Below are 20830 nucleotides of genomic sequence, written 5' to 3'. Positions count from 1 at the left end.
AACAATCCATATTTACGGGAGTTCCTCAGAAAGTAGGCCTACTGCGATAGAGACATACTTGAGGAATCAACTCTCAGGAAAACGTATGTTGAAAATATTTACAAAGATACGTACAATTGAAAAAATCCGAGAAAAAAAATAAAGGATAAGAATCTTTGGTTTCTATCTATGAAACGACAGACGCTTGTGTCCATTATATTGTGAATGTGACTGTTTGTATTTCAGAGACAGGGAAAGCTGGGGAGATGTTTTTAGTGAATGTTGAAGATGTAGAAAGAGCAAATCATTTCACCATTGGCCAGAGTTTTTTTTTATTTTTTAATATCTTATTTCCAAAAGGTGAAAACGCGAGAATATTTTGTATTTAGCTGTTACAGATGAAGCGTATTATATGGTCAAAGAAGGATCGGGATTTGAAGTTCTTACCAAGAAATGATTCACTTAACATTTCTGACACATGCATTTCATAGAATTTGTGAAGAAATACGTGTCTAATACTCAAATGTGAATGTACTTATTTCGAACATGAAAGAAGTGTTCCTAAAATCACCATCACCATTACCACCACCATCTCGTTGCAAGAAATTCAAAGAAATTGCTGCAGGTATTCCTCTACCACTAAGCCAGTAGTATCTACAGCCTTAGTCAGTACTAACTCATGGAGGAATATGGCTGGAAACCGTCGATTATTATAGTGAATATTTTTCTGTTGAAAAAGTGATTGAAATTTTTCCTTCAGAAAGTAGTATAGCTGTAAGAGTAGTTAAGGACTCCATAAAAGACACTAAGATCAGGGAAGACTTTAGCGTATATGTATTTCCTCAGATTTTGGAATGATTGTTTCAAGCATCACTAAATCAGAGAAGAAATTATCAGTGACGAGTGGTCCAACTAGTAGGTATCATTGCAAAGTTAAAATTGCAGGATGTTTTGAAGAAAAACATCTCGGGTATAGAACACTGAAAGAAATTGATGGAGTTTTAAGTGAAAACATATTAATATAGAAGAAAAATTAATGCCACAAGATGTAGCTGCTTTGTTTATTACCCAGCAACTTTTACAGACATGGAATGTCCTTTTCCAAATAAAAGACAATGCTTGCAGACAATAGACGCAGGCTAAGTATCAATAAATAATCTGAAGACAATTTTCGTCGCACAATGCAATCCATAAGGCATGTTCATACTTATTTCCCGGAATTGCAGTCATTTATTTACAAATCTCGTTTCAGTTAATTTTGCTTTCTCATTTAAAAATTTTTCTATGATCATGGCTGCATTAGGTAGAACTATATTATGAAAATTGTTGCTGCATATTTTAACGATGTTTCATATTTTAACATTTGCATTCACATTATGTAATTTGATTCAGCATTAACTTCCGGCCCCTAATAATGTTTAAGCAACCGTGGACCTCTACGGTTGCTGAATGGTCAGACTTTCAAACTGTCACATAGGCGGCCCGGGTTCGATTTCCGGTCAGGTCAAAATCTATAGTGACACTTGTGACGGACAAGGTCGCAGTTGGGTCTTTTCCCGGGGTTCTCCCGTTTTTCCCCAAATTAGGCATTTATATCATTCCGTCACCATTTCTCCATTTCGTCACCATTCCGTAGCATTCCCCGAACGCCGACTGGCGACGCATGAAGGGTGCTGGTCTATGGACGAGTGGGGTTGCCTGCTCGACACCTGGGCACACAGAAAACTTAGTGTGGTCAGCCGGTGTGGGTTTGGGAATGTGTCACCAGAGGGTCAGCGCAATAGATCTTAACAGGTCGCAGTGCTGGGCCATAGTGCTCCCCTCCGTTAAATTCAATTCAAGCAACAGTAGGATGTTGGTAGGGGAAACGGGAGCAACCACTGAAACCTACCACCAAGGATCGTCTTTGTCCACCGCAAATTCCACTTGGACTCGCTGGATTCGAACTTTGATTACCAGCGTATTACACGTCTGTTATGATGTTTAAAATATGCGTCATTATAGTGTATGTTGATTTGTTATAATTATATTAGTGAACTTTGTTCTACAACCATTAATTTTTTTTTTTTACATATTTCTCAAGACTTTTTATACCTCAAAAAATTTATCATCGATCTTGGTAGAGACCCGACAATGACGAACACGCAGTGGGATTCCCGTGACGTAGCAAACAAGACGCAAGGTCTCCACCTGAACAACACATTGGCAAAGGGCAAATTACAGTCGTCATGTAGTATTCCAAAGTTACGACCGCGAATTACTGAACGTTAAAACCCCTGAGGTGGTTGAGTGATCAGATCTCTGACCTGTCACGCAAGCGGCCCGAGTTCGAGTCCCGGTCAGGTCTGGGATTTTTCATTGAAAAATCCAGTGACACTTGTGGCGGACAAGGTCGCAGTTGGGGTTTTTCTCGGAGTTCTCCCGTTTTTCTCCCTATTAGGCACTTATATCATTCCGTCACCATTTCACCATTCTCATCATCATTCCATAGCATTCCCCGATCGCCAGCTGGCGACGCACGGAGGGGGCTGGCCTAGGGACGAGGGGAGTTGCCTGCTCGACACCTGAGTACGCAGCGAACCTTAGTGTAGTCAGCCAATGTGGGTTTGGGAATGCGCCTAGCTTGAGGGTTAGCGCAATAGACAGTAACAGGTCGCAGTGCTGGTCTCTCTCCCCTAAATTCAATACTAAACGTTAAAGTTGCAAACCTTTGCCGTTGCCAACACTACAGACAAACATTTATCTATGTACAAATTATTGTATACATAACGATAAACAGTACCTGCAATAATGAGAAGTAGCCTAAGGCAGTGATATTCAACCGGGGATACGCGAAGCCATCTTAGAGGGTATGTAAACTTTAAAATAACTGTACTCCTAAACGTTTCATGAAAGTTTCATTTTGGACTGAGTTAATAAAGTGAATACTGAAATTTTCCCAACTCTGTTTGAACATAGTGGACAAACTGAAGTTAGTATTGCTGATGGAATTTTGGAAATAATCAAATGCCACTTAGAAAATATCAGGATACAGTTTTTGAAATACTATCCAGAAATCGAGAAAGAAGATAACATACAAGACTGGATTACAAATCCGTTTTTCACCACAGCCATCGATTCCTCTGAACTTCCCTTACAACTGAAATAAAGTCTTCTAGAAATGTCCGTTGATAGTTCGTTGCAAAAAATGATCAATTTGTGACAGAGTAGCCTATATGAAATTTAGTGACAATGTGCCATTCCCCTCTACTTATTTGTGTGAGCAGGGTTTCTCTGCATTGACATCAATCAAAACGAAACGCAGAAATCTTTTGAATCCAAATTCATCTCTTGCAATCGCATTCACGAAGATTCGGCCAAGAATAGAGGTGGTGGAGTGCAGAAAAAACTTCAAGCATCTCACCAACAGATCGGGATCACTTAAGTTAATAATCCAAGATAATTTTTCTCTTCTGTGATCTGTAACGTTGTTCCTTCAATTATGAGTAATAGTATGATTATCTTTTGTAATTTAGAACTGGGCGATTTAATAATTGACGAATTGTTGAGTTTAATTTAGTTTATATACAGTTATGCATAATTTGAATTAAACATAACTTCGGGGGTACAAGCTTGAGTGGAAACGTGTTTCTAGGGTTACAGGGAGAAAAAAAAGGTTGAATACCACTGGTCTAAGAAGACATAATGCACATATACAGAGTGCAGAGACGCGTATGAAGAAAATACATTTAATCGTCTGTGCGCAGGCCTTTCAACTTAGCCTACGTTTTCTAAGAATAACGTTTTGTTTGGAAATGCTGAACCTGTCCAGTTCTTGAAACACGCAAGACCATGGTGTGATTTACGTGTTATTTCTCATTTTCTTGTAGTAACAGAGAAAACGACGTAACCATGTCCATTAAGAAGAATTTGTTACAAAACTTTTCTTGAAATTAACAGGCTGGAAATGAACAAATATGCCGCGGCCGACGCTTGGTTGAACGATCGCTCATCGTAACACTGACCACACGCAACGTTGCGTAACTGCAATTTTCATGGTCACTGACTTTCCTAGATACAGTTGTCAAATTAATGCGAGCGAGCACGCTTTTCTCACTTCATATTAAGGCGAAGTGATTCTTCTTAAATTAAAACTAAAGCTTACGCCACGATATCATAGCATGACCAGTTCCTCAAATTCAGAAACTTTTATTGGACCGTTCCTCATATTTCGCAACTAAGCTTAGTTCTCAATCAGGGACAAACAGCCGGAGAATGACTAATTGTCGAATATTTCAAAAGCTCGAACATGGTAACTCGTTTTAACCGTCTATCCTTCAGGAAGAATCGCGAAGACATTATGACAATCGCTTATGACTACTCAAAAACTAACAACGAACTATTATCGTGAAAGATTCAAATCACCCATTTTTTATCCACGGAGGTTTGAATAAGTAGTTTTATGGAATGTTTTAATGATGACAGAGTTGTGAAGGTGAATATTGTTTTCCAGTCATGTTTTCAGATTAATACAACACAGGTAGGCCAACTTTCGTAAGTAAAAATTAGGGACACAAACATTACTAACAATTTTATTGCACTAATTACTTCCACCTATCAATCCAAATGTTCAACAGTAGTACTTTTATAACAGTATATATGTATATCTCATTTCATATTAAAAAAAAAACCAAACTTACCAAAATGACCACAAAACAAGTTGAAAAGAGTATAAATTTGTGATAAAAGAAATGGTAACTCATTGGAAACTAGGAATCAATCATTTTGATGTAATTAATAACCTAACTTAACGTAACCAGAACTAACCCGAACTAACCTAAACTGCCTACACTAAAAGTTCCAGCCACTCTTCTCGGAAAACACAGACGCATACGTGATTTATCATCAAGCTCTCAGGTGCTATTACACTTGAGGGGCTACAGTATTTTACAGGTCTTTGTTGTTGTCCTCGTTGATATCTATATCTATCGTAGAAGTGGTCGTAAAAATGTTATTTTCTTTTTTAAATTTTTTCCGTCGAACAATAAATGATGCATCAAGTGGAACAAAGTGGACTTAATACTGAATGGCGCAAACTAAAATCAAAATGCATAAAATGAGCTCAGAGGATAGGTGATTCAATAAGTACCCTATAGGCTGTGATCAAACCTGCCCTAACTTGTGTATTATGATCATTGCACCTGTCACTCTGTTGACACATCAGCGAAAATTAAATTCCTGCCTTGAACATTTGTACTGGAGTCATTTCTCTATTTCGTCACATATTGCAAGAACGTGCCTGTACGAGACTGAGATCCATACTAAATCCAACAACATGATAGGAACGAAAATCAGGGTTGGCAAGCCTAAACATAGGTTATCACACGTTTCGTAATTTCCAACAGATTCTCATAGTTCCATCTGGTATTGTATGACGTTATGACTAAGATATCTATTGTTAAATGTTTTTATTTATAAAATCAGACCATAACTGACCGAGTAGATCAGGTCTTGCGCTCAAGGCCTGAAAGGTTATCTATCAAATATAACGAATGCTCTGGAGCACGCGTTCCTTCCAGGTCTTGGGTGATACAACTCTGCTGATGGAACCTTGAAGTAGTTACGAAAGTCCATGCTCGATTAGTTAGCCTTTCTTTCTGCGACCTCGGTTCGATCCTCATCTGGGTCATGAAGGAATTTGTGGTGAACAAAACGGGAGCGAGGGGTTTTTCTCAGGATTCTCCGTTTCCCCTCACCATTATTGTCATCTCATCAATACTCCACAATCACCCTCACTCTGCGAGGTCTCGAGCCAGGTCTCCAGAAAAAATAAAAAAATGGCTGAAAGATGTATGCATTCGTGTTTAATAAAGATTAATTTAAAAAATTCGCAGATAACTTTCTACATACCACTTCGAGAGAGGAACAGACGTTAAGGATGTTTGAGAATAAGGTGCTTAGGAAAATATTTGGGGTAAGAGGGATGAAGTTACAGGAAAATGGAGAAAGTCACATAACGCAGAACTGCACGCAATTTATTCTTCATCTGACGTAATTAGAAACATTAAATCCAGACGTTTGAAATGGGCAGGGCATGTAGCACATATACGCATTTAGAGTGTTAGTTGGGAGGCCGGAGGGAAAAAGACCTTTGGGGAGACCGAGACGTAGATGGTAGGATAATATAAAAATGGATTTGAGGGAGGTGGGATATGATGGTAGAGACTGGATTTATCTTGCTCAGGATATCACAATTAATTTGTCGGCTATTTTTTAGACACTCTGTATATCCGTGTCTAAATTTCTTCACAAAAAAAGTTTCAGAAGCTTTTAAATATTACACATATTTATTTCTTAATTATTTCTTTATAATGAAAAGCATCGCAACAGTTCACTCTAAAACATGTTTAGATATTGAAATGTATTACCAATTACTTTCGCAATGTTGTTTTGGCAGACTATATCTCCATCTATCCGCCCATCAGTTTGTCTGCAGTCGTTTTACTCAAAATGTGTTTAGACTTGTTTATTGTAGCAAACAGAGACTTGCTAATTTGGAGGGGTATAGTAACACGTGATAATTTAGAATGTTGACTGAACTGTTTATGTACTTTGTGAGAGCTTCAGGCAAGTGTAACGAAGTAAGTAACGTATAAAATTTCACTTCTATAAACTGCTTAATAAATTCTCCGTAGAAAATTCCAAAAATTCAGATTCTGATTTTCTTACTATATATAGCTCAATTGTAAGAATTTTAAGCTCCACAAATTAAATAAAAATGCGTAAATTGTAGCAAAAATAAAACTAATATTTGTTTGTAGGAGATTTCACGTTAATTATATAGGCCTATGTTCAAAGTGGGAATTTGAAAATGCTGAAATTAAAGCGTTGTATGTTAGCCTATTTGTTACATAACTGTAGCGAAGTTTATTCTTTACTACAATACAGTAGGGTTGCCAACTCTGATAAATAATATTACCGGTCATATTATATATGCGCGCGCGCGCGCACGCACGCACACGCACACGCACACGCACACGCACACGCACACGCACACACACACACACACTAAATGCAGGATCTTCTAAGGAAGCAGCTTTTTTTTAATGAACAGTGGGCCTATAAATAGGCCACATATACTGATGATGTCTGATATGAACAATAAAATTTAGAAACAACAAACTTGCTTCGCTATTCCAAATTCACTTTTTTATATTTGTATTTGGAGCTTAATGTCACAGTTTTAAGACATTCTTTTTCTTCTGCTATAAAGAGATAAAATTCTGCACAGCTAAATTTAAGGTTTTTCCCGATACGAAGTTCAGCTTCTATTATTTCCTCTTGCCATTACGTAAGTTTTCCGTGATACTGAATACAGGGTCCACAAAAGTACGGTCCTACCTGCAGGAATAGCAAACACATGTTCAAATACCATCATTCTTATTTGTGGAGATTTCTCCAAGGCATCCTTATCCTGGAAATATTTACACCGTTTTCCAACACTTGTCAAATATTCATTTTTCACAAAGGAAGAAGCCACTTCGAGCGGGCTAGCGGCGTGGTGAGGGTTGGCCTTGCATTCGGGAGGTCCGGGGTTCGATCCCAGGGGCCGGCAATCCTAACTTAGGTTTTTCATCGTTTCCTCAGTTATTTCCAGGCAAATGCCGGGATTGTACCTCTTGAAAGTCCGGCCATGGACGGCGATCCTTCCCTTAATCCTTTCATATGTGTGAGTGAATGATGTGTAATGTCTTAAATGTTTGTGTTGTATCGGAGGTGGCCCTGGCATTGAGCTGATCCTCATCCGGGGAGGCCCTGCATGTCCTTGTGTGGTCAAAAAAGTATGTATGTGATCCAATAGATTAATTCCTCTCCCGACAGGTCGCGGCCCTGTAAGGCCCGGGTGGTGTGGGTAGTGTAAATGAACCTAAAAGGGAGAGGTTAAACTAAGGGAAAAAAAGAAAGAAAGAAAGAAAGAAAGAAAGAAAGAAAGAAAGAAAGAAAGAAAGAAAGGAGCCACTTCATTTAATAAGCACAGTTCGCCATAGAATGTATCTTCATTTAGTTGAAACTCTAGTTTTAGTCCAACACATAATATTATTTATGCTCGACCATGCCGAAATGTAGTAATTACACACCTGGTAGCAGTCCTTTAATGCATATCATTAAAGTACACCTATTCATTAAAGTTCAGGTTTTCGATTATTCTCGGATATGCAATCGAAAGACAACTAGGGAAACGTCACGAAGGCTGGAAATCCAATACTGTCGCAGAAGGTTATGTTCTGTTACTATAATAATTAGCGTTAATTGTAAATAATATTCAAATAAATTCAATTTGTCATCTCGTTTTTCAATGTCGAATTCAATTTCAAGGTTATATGAAGATTAATTTTTATCTTACTCTCTAGATCAGTGGTCGTCAGCACTCGCTGAAATGTGCAAAGGGTACGCGGTGCCGTCCCGTGCGCACTGTCGTGCAACAGGGAGAGATAGAGAGCATACCCGCTAGCAGCTACGAGAGCACTATAGTGCACTGCGTTTTCCGCGGGTAAGAGAGGCTAGCCCCAGCGTGCTCTGTGCTGACGACCCTGCTCTAGATTATATCAAGGTCGTCGACATTCGTTTCGCGGAAAAAATCAATACTTTCGCGTCTGCGCACATCTCACAATTTATGAGGTAGGGTATTGCACTCACTCACATAACAATAACATGAATACTTATGAATAATTTCAAGTTAGAAATATGGTCGAGCATATAAAGTCGTATGAAACTTGTCTATAATGGTAATTAAGACGCTCGTATGAAAATTATGAAACTCGCTTGCGCTCGTTTCATAAACATCCTCGCGTCTTAATTACCACCATTATAGGCTCGTTGCATAATGTACTATTCCTTCACGTTTGGTGTTGAACCCATGCAGTTTTAAGGCTGAAAAATACTTTGAAATTCCCATACCTTAAGCTGTTGTCAGTTAAATGTTACGATATTCCACAAAATAGAGGAAAATCCCTTTTATCCTATTTTATAAAAGCTTTCTTATCACAAGTTCTCAAACTCATTTGATAAAATTACAGGCCACAAACAGAGCTGGTAAGGGGTTGATACAGGTCACAGGCCATATCTTGAGATCCGACAAAATTTCCGGCCGGGCCGGTGAAATACCGGCTAGTTGGCAACCCTAAAGTACAGCCAACTACGCAGCGAGACTGACCAGTGCCAGACGTCAGCTTATTAACGAGGATAAAATGTGAAGAACGCCACGATATGAATAATACATTAACTCCATTCAATGAGGTGGCAATGAGGCTGTCCTCTGGGTATATTCAATGATATTCTGTGATCACTCTGCAATGCGTTCATTTACAAATACAGATATATCGTTCTGTGTTCATAAGTCAGTACATCAACCTCATTTTCAAGCAGGCCAATTTTATGTTTTCTTTCTTTAAATTTTTTCAAATTATGTCTGAATTGCGACATGAAATGTTTCTTCTGGCGATGGTAATTACACAATTTTTATTCAAGTTTATTACTGAAATTCCATTATCCATTATGAACGAAATGTTTAAGAAGTAACTTTACAACTGAACGAGTCTACAATAATTGTTACGAATCGAGTTTATAAAATTGTTTGTTCCTATATTACGAGACTCGCTGTGTTGTTCTAAATAGGTGTTTACTGTCGCGCAAATGCACGTCCTTGGAAGAAACTTGCATTGTGCCCTTACATTAGTTTATTTTGAAGTCTGAAAAATAATTTGAAGAAAAAAAACAGCAACAAGCATAATCGTCCCAAAGAGAAAAGGTCTAATTTCTCAAAAATACAAAAACGATTTATCACAGGAAAAATTATCATTCTTGACAGACCCATCTTCCACATTGAAAGGGCTTATCTCCTACTAACATTAAAGGCGGCGCGAGCTTGCCTGTGTTCTTGTTCCAATGACAGAGTTCTGTGTCCAGGGACCTGAGACCTTTTTTTCTGTTTTGTAATTTGGCATTCCAGGTTTAACACTTCTTACGTAGAAGACTGTGATGTAAACTATTCTGCGGCCGTTTCTTTTTGTTTTTCAGATGTTTATTGCGGCTTCATGTCTTAACTGGTTAATTTAATATTTAGTGAAAAAATCCCTTTACTGAAAATGGAGAGAAAGGTTCCAAGGCCAGAATTTATTAAACTCTCTCAAGTAGTACAAACGGATTTAAAAAATAACTTAGCCATGAGAAAGTTTACCACTTTTACAGAAGAAAAGGCAAGACCTGTCCTGTGACCTCATGCGCCGTGGCTATATCATCAATGGGTATGGAGGGGGAAGATGGGTTTTAGCTTAGATCATATGTACCCAGATTGCTCGGCCTTATAGGCTTTGACGGTAACAACTTTTGTCAGGTTTACTATGCTGCCATCTAGTTGTTACATAAGGAGTCACGTCACAACTCCCATTGGAATTGCATCAGCGACTGTACTGCCATCTCGTGTTCGTTTACGGCGAACGGGTGGCGATCCTGGCGATTGTTCTCTTCAAAATGCTACCGATTTTAACATAGGGATGACCTGGAGCTTTAGAATGAGATGAACTTCTGTGTCTGTAGATTCGTATGATATTAACAATCATGAAACGAACTCTTTTTCTGATAGCTCATTCTTTCCCCTCTCGCACAACTCACATGCCAGGTCTCACCTCTTCATCTATACTAGTCATAATAATGGTTTTTAGATAATTTCAGGAATTTAGTAATCAGTAAATACCGTTTTCTTCGTCCAACAACATTAGAATGAGTATAAGTGTGCACGGAGTATACATTACGTCACATGTCCTTCAATAAACACCCAGCTCACAAACAAATGTAGTAAAACAAATTATAAATGTACAAAATATAATATTATATAACAAAAAATGGAGAGTGGCGGAATCGCAAACGTTCACATAAAAAGTAAACAGTAGTTTTTTTTTAACGATCTTCCACATTCCTATATGAGGAAGGATATTTAAGAACTTGTGATCAATGATGCAGTCCATATACTTGTGACGAAAAGTCCTCTCACTCATGCAATGCACATGGTCAATGTCCGTTTACAGATCAGACTACACAGAACTCCCCTAATACTGAAAAATTTGAGTGATATTAATTCGCTCAAGAGGTCAGATCCTTGACGTCACCGGTCACCAAAAAATAACTAAAATCTTTCAACATCCACCTAGTATACGGTAACAGACCAGCAAGATAGTGACTTGCTTGAACTGTATTGGGTTTACGTTACGCTATTGGAAGGAGTGCACACCCAGAAATAAACACCTTTATCTGGGTCGATAACAAGAATATCGGTAGCTCCACACGAGGTGGGGCAAGTATAACAACATTCCTTCAAAGAGTTCGAGATACTGTGCCTCTGAAACGATAACTCACTGCTGTTAGTGCAGGTTATAATTTAACAAAATGAAGTATGGAAAAAGACTTGGTTATATCCGATCTCTGTACACAGACCTTCGCTTACAGATAACAGATAACATTCCAAATTTCTATATGATTCCCAGCAACTGCTATAATATTTTAATACAGATATTAGTAGTAGTATTTATTTAGTAGTATTTATTTATTTAACCTGGTCAGGCCTTCTCTGCCCCTCTACCAGGGGATTACAACTATAATATGAACAATAAAATTACAATTAACATTAAATTTACAATTACAATTACAATAAAAATTAAAGTACGACAAGGTTACCTGATTAATGAAAGCTAGACATTTTATCATAGAAGTTAAGAACAAAGAATATTTTTGTATTTACTGAATTACAAATTAAACCTACAATAACAAAAATCTATAGTAATGAAATTACCGGATATTGAAATATTTTGTGACAGATTAAGAGAAGTATTTACAAGAAACCATGTCTGAACGAGTCTCAATTACTGACCAAGTGCCTAGTAAGTTTGCGTTTGAATTCAATTTTATTTCGACATTCCCTGATGCTAGCAGGTAACGAGTTCCAGAGTCTTGGCAGGGCTATTGTGAAAGAGGATGAGTATGAGGAGGTGCGATGGGATGGTTTTGTTAGTATTGTTTCATGGCGAGAGCGTGTGTTCAGATTGTGGTGGGAAAAAAGGTAAGTGAAGCGAAACGACAGGTACGAAGGAATAGAAGAGTTCAAGATTTCGAAGAGAAGGAGAAGTGAATGTAAATTTCTTTTCTTATCTAGTTTAAGCCAACCTATTGTTTCCAGGGATGGGGTAATGTGATCATATTTACGAACATTGCTTACAAAACGTACACACAAGTTATGAGCACGTTGAAGTTTCGTCTTGTTGTCGCTGGAAAGGTCAGTCAGTAAAATGTCAGCATAGTCAAAATAGGGAAATACAAGCGTCTGCACAAGGGACTTTTTTAAGCAAGAGGGAAGATGAACATTTATACTTTTTAGCACATGGATAATGATATGATGGATATACTTTTCTGCAGGTTTCTGTGATTTGCATGTCCCAGTTGACATTATTATCCATGTGAATGCCAAGATTTTTTACCGAAGAACTGAAAGGGATATGCACTGTACTTACTTTAACGGGGGAAATGTCGAGGTGCTTTACAGCGTCGGTTTGCCGTTTGTTTCCTAATATAATTGCTTGTGTCTTTCCAGGATTGATATTAAGATGGAATTTCTTTGTCCATGTCACAATCGAGTCAATGTCTTCGTTCAATTTATCTATAGCGTCATTTATTCGGTCTAAGCGGGAAGAGATGTAGCATTGAAGATCGTCAGCATACAAGTGATAGTTACAATGCCTTACAAGAGATGTACATCATTGTAATATCATTGACATATATTGTGAACTACATAAGAAACCTTTTCGAACACGTTTTCTAGTGTAGGTCTTGTTCGAGACAAACTTTGAATACGGTTTCAAATGTAATCTTGAAAATTTCAATTGGAAGAGACTAAAAACAGAATAAACATGACCTTAATTCCATTCTGCTGTTAGCTTTTCTCTTATCAAAGTCCGCCTTAGTATGAGTCATGAGCTTGGAAGAAGAACACGAATATTCCGCGATATACGCGCAAGCAGCGAAAAGGTTTATTTTCCGCACTAACTTGCGCAATCACAAGGGAGAATTCGATACAATTTGAATAAATTCTGACATCGGTGGGCGTACTTTTTCGCATGTAGAATTCTAAAAATATCGATTACTTGAGAATTGTGCAGAGTTTGTTCGATTTAATGCACCGATTCTTTCAAACTTCCAATTCGCTAGGAACAAATTTGCTCTTATCCTTTCAATAGCAGGCATGTGAGAAAGGTAATAGAGTACAGTACGATTATTTAGTCCTGACAGTCGCCGGCGATGTGTGCCCTGGTCAGGCGAGTCCATTTAGTTACGCCAAGGGGTGTTTGGGTTATTCACTCGCTTGCCTTCGGAATGATCGGATGTCATGCGTGCGGTAGAGCGGTATGTTTCCAGTACAATTAAGCTGTACTGCATTCCTTTACCGAACCGCTCGCCCTTATCTCTACTCCGGAACTCTCCCCACTCCTCCTATTACTTCCCCTCTTTCGCGTCGTTGAGCTGTCAGGACTAAATAATCGGTCTGTACAATTTACACGAAAGTTAGCATTTTTTTTTTACTACACATAATTATTTTTTCTAAGAATCTTTATTGCTTCCCTGGCCGCATAATCCCAAACTGTAGCCTAATTATAATAATATTTGGAGACTATAAGCACAGTCTAGTATATACAGTCACGAAGCTCAATACGTGGTAAATATGCATCCGTAGATAGTTGCTAACCACTAGGATCGCTACTATCGCCTCATTATAGACAATGCGAAATAGTACTGGCACAGTCTATTGTTCCTAGCACCCTCACAACTCAAGCTTCGTAACTGTATTATACTAGACTGTACTATAAGTTTGTCGTTTGATTTCGCGTATTGCGGATATGACATTCCTGATTTACGCCATCAGCAAGAATCTTAATAAAGTATCAACTAAAATTTAAAAAAAAGCAAACACCTATAGTATAAGGATTAATTATTATTATTACAGCAAAAAGGAGAGGATGGATAAGTTGACACACAACAGTTCCACATTGAGCAGTGGCAATATTGTAAGGAAAACAATTAATAAAATTCGCCATACAAAGATAAATGATGACAAATATTTTCTTTGCTTTTATTTTAGCACAAGTAATTTTCTTTTACACTTCGACAAAAGTATTTTGTTATATTATACGATACCAGGGACTTACGCAACGGGGGTGGGAAGGGTTTACTGGATTTGAACCGCCCCTTGAACTTTAAAAAAATTGCATATATTTCAATATACCCGATTGTTTTCATGAATTTTCCTGTTATATAGAGTATCTTAGCCCGTACTTTTCTTCTGGAGAAAAAGGTAGTGGAACTCTGTGTGCAATATATTATAGTGTCCAGTGCACGGACATTTTATCCTTTTAACCTCCTGTTCATCAAACTTTAAGACTTCCATGGCCTAGGAGGAGTTAAAGAAAAATTATGTTAAAAACATAATTGACACATTTCTCAGTGTATATATATATATATATATATATCATATCAACTATCAGTATAATTCACAGTCTCTGTTGTTGTAAACATGATTGTTTACATCTTCTAGTATATTTTTCCAGTGGCTAAGTATATTTTTTTCTGGCTATGTTAGTACTACTGGTGTTTTAATTATATACTGCAGAAGATATTCTCCCATGGCCTGCAAGAAAACCGGACATGAAAGAAATTGAAAATCTGTGAATTATACTGAGGAAGAAAGTGAACAAAAAGAGGCTTACAACAAAACATGGATTCATTTAAGCACTGTCTGATATCTGGCTAAATGATGCTAATATTCAAAGAAAGTGTCAAACTTTGGTTTCCAGCATCCCTGACAAAATCAGCGTGTTAATAAAGAATAAGGGAATATTGAGAAAATATTATTAACTTCAAGACAATTTTCTGTTCATTATATCTGTGCAAAATACATTTTTGTTCACTATTTCTACCGATAAATACAGTTTCGTTGCACATATAATGAATTTAGTCTAATAATTTGGCCTCGTCTGTATATATACACAAAATTAACACAAATTAAAATTTGTTATTAAAAATTGGATGTCTGTGAAGAAATTACGTTTCAAAGATTTTATAGCGATATTCATGAATATGTTCTATTAGAACATAGTATTATATTAATAAATATGCCGCAACATAATAATAATAATAATAATAATAATAATAATAATAATAATAATAATAATAATAATAATAATACACAAAATTTAAAATACTGATAATGTAAATTGCAAACAGTCTTAATAACGACCTTTACAAAATTCTGCGTACGCCACTGTATGATGCAGTTCACTTAGTATTACGCTATACAACTCTCCGAGTCCATTAGTAAAATTATAATCGACAAAATTTACTCTTACTTTAATTTTAGGGAATGTATAGCAATTTCGCAATACGGTTATAAAATATGCATTGAGCTTTACTAAGAAGCGAGGTCATTGCCGTTCCATTGTAATTACACCACTCCCGCTGTTATCAGCTCAGTTAAACAATCGACTATACTATGACTTCACTCTACAAACATTCTAGAAGCCTATTTTTAATTTTCATTTCAATGTTATTTCGACGAAGCGCATGAATATTGTTTGTGATATTCGTTTAACAATAATGTTTTTCTTTTTACTTGTCATTATAGGCGGAATCAAATAATCAGTAAATTACAACTTTTCTTTTCTTCCTGCTTTTTCCAGAATTCGGGAGAAATATTGCCACGCCTATGTATGCACCGAGTGTTGTTCATGAAGGGACAGTCATATTTAACTTCTACTGTATAATCACGAGACACTCTTTCGTCATGAAAATTGTTAGGAATAACAATAAAAGAAACCAGCTCATTTATTAGCAATAAGTGAAGCTGCCCCATTGTGGAGATGCAATACATGGACAGTACACTAAACAATTAATTTAAATTTAATAATACTGTTTATGAAAGACTAAATTAAAGTTATTTACAAGAAGCTATCTTATTATTTTAGAATTAAGGGGAGGTTGTAAGCCCTATCCTCGCAGTGTTAAATTTAGCAACTTCAGGTACACGTATCTCAGAAACTATTCAATCTACATCTATGAAAACTTGCACATCTGTAGTTGTGATCTCCCTTAACCTACCGACTTTTTCTTAATTTATTAGTTCAGCTAAAAACCAAAAAATGTTAATTTTGATCCAAATCAGCTTACAACCTCCCCTTAAATAGTAGTGGGGTGTTTATTGTACACATATGTGAAAATTTATGGAACTGATTAATATGTTTTTACAAATAGAATTTAACTCTACTTCATCTAAACCAAAGGCGGCGATGATGATGATAATGATGAGGATAATAATAATAATAATAATAATAATAATAATAATAATAATTTCATAATAGAGACAGCAAACTTCGAGAAGTAAAGCTTAGAATCGTCTAATCAGGCGCCTAGGAAGACATGTACAATCACACAAGCGTGCTGATGCAAGTGCCATTAATTATTTTATTACGATTCGATTCATGTGTCGTGAATACAACCAAAATTACAACAGTATCGTTGTTGGAAACTCTATTTAAGCAAGAATCAGACGATTATTCGGTAATTTCCCAGAATATGTCGCTGCACATAGACCAGTTTTGCACTAAACCTAAACTTAGTGTATGCAAGGTATACTAAAACTCTAAACTAACCTAACAGGTTTGTCATAGATTCAGGTTAGGTTAGGTTAGGTTAGTTTAGGGTTTTAATATACTTTGCGTATACTAAGTTTAAGTTTATTGTGTCTATGTGCAGCGACACATTCTGGGAAATTACCGATTATTCTAATAGCTGCTCATCGTCTTTGACAGGCAAATTACTGCTGTCACCGGTAATTTCCAAGATTTCTCCTCAACTAACCCACTAACATTGTCACATACCTCGGGATATCTAATTGTAAGTGCCGCTACCTCCGTGTAACGAATTATGGAAATTACACGTCATTAAGAAGGAATTTTTCTTCCAGAGAAGGTATTCCCTTAATTTTAATGTTAATGAACTAACTCTTTTTTATTTTCAACGATATCCGACAAGATATCATCATTTGTTGCTAGAAAATCATTGAGAGTGAGAAATGAATGGAATACCTACTAGATAACTCGTTAAGACCACCAACTCAATTTCTGTATCTTAGTTTCAGGCTTATCCGGATGGTGAACACTGTTAAAGTTGGGCCCTGAGGACTTGAATTCAGAGAAACTTAAAAACTAAAAATAGCTATAGGCAGGCAAAACATACAAGCCAAAGTGAAGTTCATCAGGCTATTTCATTCCTGTTAAACTCTGAGTCTGAAAAGTCTGAGAAAAGCGAAACACATTCCAACAATGTGAGAAAAACCAGAGAAAATCATAAAATTAAGCTTAATTGAAATATCTTCGGATACATATCTTCGCTTCCGCGGACCCCAAGTTAGAAACCGCTGCATTAGAATATAGGTATACAGTAAGCATAAAACTATACGTAGTTGCACAGTAAAACCACGTGTTTGTCACTACACATCTCACAGAAACCACCCGGGGGGGGGGATCTCCTTCTGTGTAGTTCTTCTGAAGAAATGCCATAATTGGTTGTTAAAATATACTAACGCTTTTTCATTAAAAAAATCGTTTGAAGTTTTCCTTCAATGTTTCACTTACGCATAACAAATGTGATTACAAGTGATTGTAAAATCTTGGACAATCAACCAGCTCCCTTCTGTTCTCCGATTTTACCTGCCTTCGTGTATGGTCTCCGATTTTCATAGCTAAGAAAAGTCATAACAAGCAGAAATACTTCTGTATGTTAATTTATCTCGGCCAAACTTTTTTCCGTCAATCTTTAAGTTGATTACCATTGCATGTTTTTGTTTTTATTTGAAACTTTCACAAAAGTATTTTATTTTATGCGCATAATTCCCGAAAAAATTGACTTTTGAATATTGAATATGACAATTTCGTCCAATAGTGTACGAGAAATCGCTACATAGACACAGAGGACATGCCCAAAACCATTTTTTTTTATTTCCACGAAAATATCGAAATTATTATTATTATTATTATTATTATTATTTTTTTTTTTTATTTTTATTTTTTTTTTGCAGCATTACAATACCTTCTCCAATGACAACGTTAAAAGTTACTTCGAATGTTCTGTCAATCTCGAGAACAGAGAGATAACCAAAAACAGTTGATTGTGCCACAACTTAGCAGTCCAGGAAATTTAATAGATTGCCCGTACCAAGAAGTATTGTAAATGGATATTCGGGTAATATTTCGAAATACCAGAATTAGTAGATACCTTCTCCAATGACGTTAAAAGTTACTTCAAATGTTCTATCAATCCTGAGAGCAGAGAGATAAGCAAAAACAATTGATTGTGCCAAAACTTATCAGTCCAGGAAATTTAATAGATTACCTGTACCAGGAAGTATTGGAAATTAATATTCAGGCAATGTTTCTAAGTACCAGAAATGCGTAGAAATTTACGGTCAAAACTTTATTTTCTGTTATATGAGGAATTATTACAAATATATTACTGACATGACTAATGCTTCATTTGCCTTTTCATCAGTGGCGAAGCTCTTAAGAGGTTTTTGAGGCTTAGCTACATAAAAAATTTGCATTATTCCTAGTAACAGCAGTCCTGTAAGTTCTTAGCACTTGGTTACACTACGATCCTTCCATATAATAATTCACTGTTGGAATCGTTGCAGTGTGGAGAGAGCAGTGCGAGCAGCGAGGCTCAAGGCAAAAGCCTTGAAAGGCATGGCTACGACCTTGACTCGCAAGCTTGAGGAGGTGGGTATCGATTCGCTACATCTCCGTACGGGACGAGGCTAGCCTTCCGCCACAATATTACGTCGCGCTATATTGGTGTTCTCTGCAAGTGCTGCGCTGTTGAGTTTAGTTTAATCAAAAGTGCATGTGTGCGCGCGCGTGTATGTGCGTGTGTAATACTGTAATGGCTCATACTGAGAGAACATTGAGGTCAGTATTTATAGAATTAACAGAGAAACCGTTATCAAGTTGGACGTATGAAACAAAATGTGCTCACAAAGATAGGAGACCGACAACACATTTACATATTATTGAAATAGCGGACGGAGGAAGACAAAATACAAATTGTTTATTTTCATGGTAAAGAAATATTCTTGGCTAACAGGGTGCTCTGAGACAAATAAGTTATATTGTTTTACCTGTATCCTGTTTGGGGGTGAACATGAATGTCATCATCATCATCATCTTGTGGAGTTCGTGTCACAAAAAAATTTTCATAGAAAAGCCGATAAACATCTGCTCTATAAAAAGATACAAAGTAAGCAATTTTTTTTTCAGCCTACCAGTATTTACATTTTAGCTTCGCCATTGAATTTCATCATATCCTCTGTAGCGTAATTGGTATATTGCTGGCCTTCTATGCATGAGATTGCGGGTTCGATCCCGGCCCAGGTCTATGGCATTTAAGTGTGTTTAAATGCGACAGATTCATGTCAGTCGATTTACTGGCATGTAAAAGAACTCCTGTGGGACAAAATTCCGGCACACCGGCGACGCTGATATAACCTCTACAGTTGCGAGCGTCGTTAAATAAACCACATTTATTTATTTATTTATTTATTTATTTATTTATTCATCGTATTCCAGATTATCGTTACTCTGTAATAACAATAACGTATCGGACCAGAGAGTTACGCAATTGTTTGTGTACACATCCAAGCGGTTCACTTTATAAAAGTTATATCTTATACATCTTTATGCACACCCTAATATCGTTTTTATTATTAATGAAGTCTGAAGTTAGTGTTACATGATTCATATACTTGCCTGTTGAATGTCTTCTCATATTCCTTTATCTCTCGGCGTGAAAACTCGTGGAACTCGCTGAAAATGTTCTTCTTAACAGCTTTGAATTGAGGAGAGACTTCTTTGCCCTCGTCCAGTGCTTCGTTTATCGCCTGGCGCCTGGTAAGAATTGAACTCAGTTCTTGGTCCGCGGGCATTGTTCGTTCTACTTTCGTGTTCTGTTAGTCACCAGCTGTCAGATCGCACCACACTACACCGCACTGCGTTCCTAACAACAGACGCACGATAACTGAAGACAACTTACCCAGCTGATAAATTGGCAGCTCGTTCTAGCAGACTACAGAGCGACGGCGCTGGTTGAACGGCGGGAACCACTCTACGCATGCGCGAAGGTGAAAGTTATAACATTGTATTTTACGATCATGACAACCAAAATGAATCAGATACTTTTTAGAATCGATGTTATGGATGATTCTTAGGCCGGTTTCTTCAAGTATTGTTAGAACATTTAACTAATGTTAGTTAAACTCTAAACAGTTTGTTAAATATAGTTTTTTCATGTCTTCAACACTAGTTTGGCTGAACAGATTGTTAAGTGTTTGTTAACTTCAAATGTAGGATTTTAGGCAGTTAACTCATTTGACAGATAGTTAAATATGGCAGATGACACCACAGCTGTTCAAACAGAAGTTTTGAAAATAATGTTTTATGTCTCTCGTTAAGGAATGTTTCGTGAATGACTGATAATATAACATTTAAAAGACACTTTGGAAAGCTAATATAGGGAAGATAATCTTCAAAAGTGAACTGATTATCATATTGACTGCTTATTTTGATACTGAGCTATTATATATTGAATATTTAGAAAATGTGGGAATCTCAGCGTGACAAGAACTAGGAATGATGATTTATATACTATACATGATACTCAATTTGTGACAATATAGATTTTCAAAACAAGTAGACCTAAAAATTTTACAAGATATGTAAACCAGACT

At 36.8% G+C, this 20830-nt stretch overlaps 1 protein-coding gene across 1 annotated transcript in view; it reads right to left on the bottom strand.

Annotated features, from left to right (window-relative positions):
- Swip-1 (EF-hand domain-containing protein D2 homolog Swip-1) overlaps positions 1–20144 on the bottom strand; it is a 138082-nt gene extending 117938 nt beyond the window's left edge. The window contains exon 1 of the mRNA XM_069840597.1: positions 19854–20144. Within this exon, the coding sequence (XP_069696698.1) occupies positions 19854–20029 (176 nt within the window). The 5' untranslated portion in view covers positions 20030–20144. The remainder of the gene's footprint in view (positions 1–19853) is intronic.
- Positions 20145–20830: the final 686 nt, after the last annotated feature.

Source organism: Periplaneta americana, chromosome 11, assembly GCF_040183065.1.
Source record: "Periplaneta americana isolate PAMFEO1 chromosome 11, P.americana_PAMFEO1_priV1, whole genome shotgun sequence".
In the NCBI taxonomy this organism is placed as follows: Eukaryota; Metazoa; Arthropoda; class Insecta; order Blattodea; family Blattidae; genus Periplaneta; species Periplaneta americana.
The sequence above is the reverse complement of the archived record's forward strand: the minus strand, read 5'-3'. Positions and strand labels throughout refer to the sequence as shown.